At 41.6% G+C, this 3,501-nt stretch overlaps 1 protein-coding gene across 4 annotated transcripts in view; it reads left to right on the top strand.

The window, feature by feature from the left end:
• The window catches only part of abi3bpb (ABI family, member 3 (NESH) binding protein b), a 32,727-nt gene extending 29,561 nt beyond the window's left edge, over window positions 1-3,166 (top strand). For all 4 annotated transcript variants that reach the window (XM_010770138.1, XM_010770136.1, XM_010770137.1 and 1 more), the window contains 2 exons: window positions 1,826-1,948; window positions 2,037-3,166. In XM_010770138.1, coding sequence (XP_010768440.1) covers window positions 1,826-1,948; window positions 2,037-2,152 — 239 coding nt within the window. In that variant the 3' untranslated portion in view covers window positions 2,153-3,166. The remainder of the gene's footprint in view (window positions 1-1,825; window positions 1,949-2,036) is intronic.
• Window positions 3,167-3,501: the final 335 nt, after the last annotated feature.

Below are 3,501 nucleotides of genomic sequence, written 5' to 3'. Positions count from 1 at the left end.
AATAAGTCCTGTTTCTCGCTTGAAGCCAGGAAAAGGCTAGTCACTGTGACCTTTTTACCTGTGCTGGACTATGGTGATCTGATGTATACTCCTCAAAATGACAAATGACCTTCTCCTCTCCTCCGATGCTGATAACCTCAACATCCTCATCCTCCTTGACCTCAGCGCTGCCTTCGACACCATCAATCACTCCATCCTCCTCACCCGTCTTGAAACCACCTTCAACATCACCGGCACTGCCCTCTCTTGGTTCAACTTCATACCTCTCTGACAGAAACCAGTTCATCTACATCAATAACTGCAAATCCCTCACCGCTCCTCTACCCCAAGGTGTCCCTCAAGGCTCAGTTCTCGGCCCCCTCCTCTTCATTCTCTACCTGCTTCCCCTTGGTCACATAATCCGCCGTCATGGACTTCAATTCCACTGCTTTGCCGACGACATCCAGCTTCTCATCTCCACCAAGTCCCACTCCTCCACTGCTACCCACTCCATCCTGACAAACTGCATCACTGAAATAAAATCCTGGCTCCAACTTAACTTCCTGAAACTCAACTGCGATAAATCTGAAATAATAATCATTGGACAAAAAAAGCTCACCACACCTATCCATAACTTCACCCTCAACATAGAAAGCTTCCCAGTTCAAACCTCCCCTCACATCCGGAACCTAGGCATCATATTTGACCAAACCCTCTCCTACAACAGATACATCAAACAGATCACAAAGACAGCCTTCTTCCACCTCAAAAACATCGCCCGTCTACGTCCATCCCTCTCTCCCCTGCTGCCGAAACCCTCATCCACGCCTTCATCACCTCCCGTCTGGACTATTGCAACAGCCTCCTCTATGGTTCACCTGCAAAAATCCTCAACAAACTTCAATATATCCAGAACTCCGCCGCCCATCTACTCACCCACACCCGAATCCGTGAACACATTACACCCGTCCTCATCAAGCTCCACTGGCTCCCCATCCCCCAGAGAATTCAGTACAAGATCCTCCTGATGACGTACAAAGCCCTCCATAACCTGGCCCCATCCTACCTGACTGACCTCCTCCACAGACACCTCCCACTCGCTCCCTCCGCTCTGCCACTGCCAACCTCCTGTCCCTCCCCACCCGGACCAACCTCAAGTCTTGGGGCGACAGAGCCTTCTCCGTTGCTGCACCCACCCTCTGGAACTCACTACCCCAATCCATCAGAGATTCTTCCTCCCTCACAGCATTCAAAACATCACTCAAAACCCACCTGTTCAACACTGCATTCAACCACTGACCACCCCCCTCCACCCCTATTTTCTGTATTTCTTTTTCTTTTTTTTTGTTGTCTTTTCTTAATTCTCTGTCAAAGCGTCTTTGAGTTTCATGAAAAGCGCTATAAAAGTCCCATGTATTATTATTAAGCTAAAATCCGGCATATTTACACTATTTGCATTTTTTTGTTTAAGTGTTCATTAATGGGCATTGTCCCTGCTGAATAAACGATTAAATGAAAATAAAAATGTTTAAAAATAATAATAGTACTTAAAAAAAATATAGAATTAAAAAGTAATAGTAAATAGTAAGTCATAGTAAAGTATGCCAAAATAAGTTGTAAAAAAAGCGGTAGAAATAAATCATAGTATAATATGTCATCATATAGAAAGAAATATTGGATTAGATTTATAAAATAGCACTAAAAGGTTAAAGGGAAAAAACTGATCTTTGATTTCCTTTAACCATTTCCATTAAGTTTTGAGAGGAAAAATAACCTGGATTTAGATCATGTGGTAGGGTCTATTTAGAAACTAATTATGAACCTTCTTCCTCTATTCTTTCTTTAGGGAAGTTCTACAACATTGGAGATCAGACGGGACACGGAGAGGACCATTGTCAGTTTGTGGACTCCTTCCTGGACGGACGCACCGGCACCCAGATGTTTGCTGACCAGCTACCAAGCAGACAAGGTATGTTAGTTAACCATCACCATTAACCAATCCTTTAAAGTATTACAATACGTAGACTCTTACACTCTCCTCTGTGTCTTTGTTCCAGGGTTTTACAGAGCGATGAGACAGGAGCCCGTCCACTTCGGAGAGATTGGAGGAAAGTCACATGTTACTTACGTAGGCTGGTACGAGTGTGGCACACCCATCCCTGGGAAGTGGTAAAAACCCCACAGCGGTTTCCAGGAAGGATTCCTTTATTGGAAAGTAGGAAGAAGGAGACGCCTGCCTTACCCTGAAGGGAGGTGGGCCTTTCTGTCATGTTACCATGGACACTGTAGATGGGTCTGTCTGTTTGAGCTCCTTTCTCAAAGGGTTGAACTTGTACACGACTCTTAGGTGTCACAAAACTCTTCTTGAGTGCATTTGTAACATTTGTCTCTATTTATCAAAAATACATTCAGCAAACAAATGCAGGTGTTTGAGTGAACCAAAATGTTGAATATACAATAATTACAGAGAAAATGGTTGGAAGCTGGCTCCCAAAGTGTTATAACTTGTATGATATTATTTATCAAAAGGGGATCGTTATTGAATATTCTGTGTGTGCTCGGGCTTTTGAAATGAGGAAGTACAAATTGTTCCAAATACTTTCATGTCAGTGAGCACACACATTGTGTTATATGTATACAGCACGGTACCAATCATGCTTTCATTGTACATTTGGACTTTGTAAAATACAAGTACACACAGACATGCAGAATGGACCTTCTGCTGGCCCTAAGGGATTATTAGCAGTTGCAGTTTGCACAGTATTAAACCTTTTGTTATATATGTATATGGTGTGGAATACAGTATGTATACCAGGGATCCTTTAGTTTGATACATTTCAGGTAAAAGACTGCTCTTAGCCAAATTGTATTTTTAGAAATCTAATGTAGCTTGAACCCAGCGTTTCTATGGACTCACTGGGAAAGATTTATGTAGTTTTGATGCTGAGTCTTGCCCTTTATTTTATAAAATAACATATATAAATAAACTGAACTTCAACGTGGAAACTAAAGTACATTTCATAATTTACGTTTTTGTGTTCAAACTTACGAAGTGTACATAAAGCTATGAATCATTGGAGAGAAAATGTCAGTTTGTTTCCAAATCGTCACGACTGCCTTTGTTTTTGATGCCCAATGAATGTTTGTTTGTTTTCAGCAATAAATCTTGTTTTTATATTTACTGATATTCATTTCTTCTTGACTTCAATGACTTTACTGGTGAAGCTTATGCAAGACATATTGGGAAGTGTCGCAGTTGTTCTGTCTATGCCAAGAGTCGGAAGAGATTTTCGATATGCGATCTCCGTCTTCTCCGAAGCGGGAAAGCTTTTCCAAACTTCTCCTTATAGGGGGTGATTCATTGGCTCCACATTTGTGCTTGGATTTTGATCTTAACTGGATCAAACACAAGGATTAAACTCCACAGGTAGACATTATCCAACCATGAGTAATAAATCCATAACAACGTGCTAACTACACCAATATTGCTATTTTCATGTAAACAGAGTGATTTTGGTTTGG

Source organism: Notothenia coriiceps, unplaced genomic scaffold, assembly GCF_000735185.1.
Source record: "Notothenia coriiceps isolate Sejong01 unplaced genomic scaffold, NC01 NC01_scaffold00008428, whole genome shotgun sequence".
NCBI classification, from domain to species: Eukaryota; Metazoa; Chordata; class Actinopteri; order Perciformes; family Nototheniidae; genus Notothenia; species Notothenia coriiceps.
Note: the sequence above shows the minus strand (reverse complement) of the source record. Positions and strands in the feature narration are given on the sequence as shown.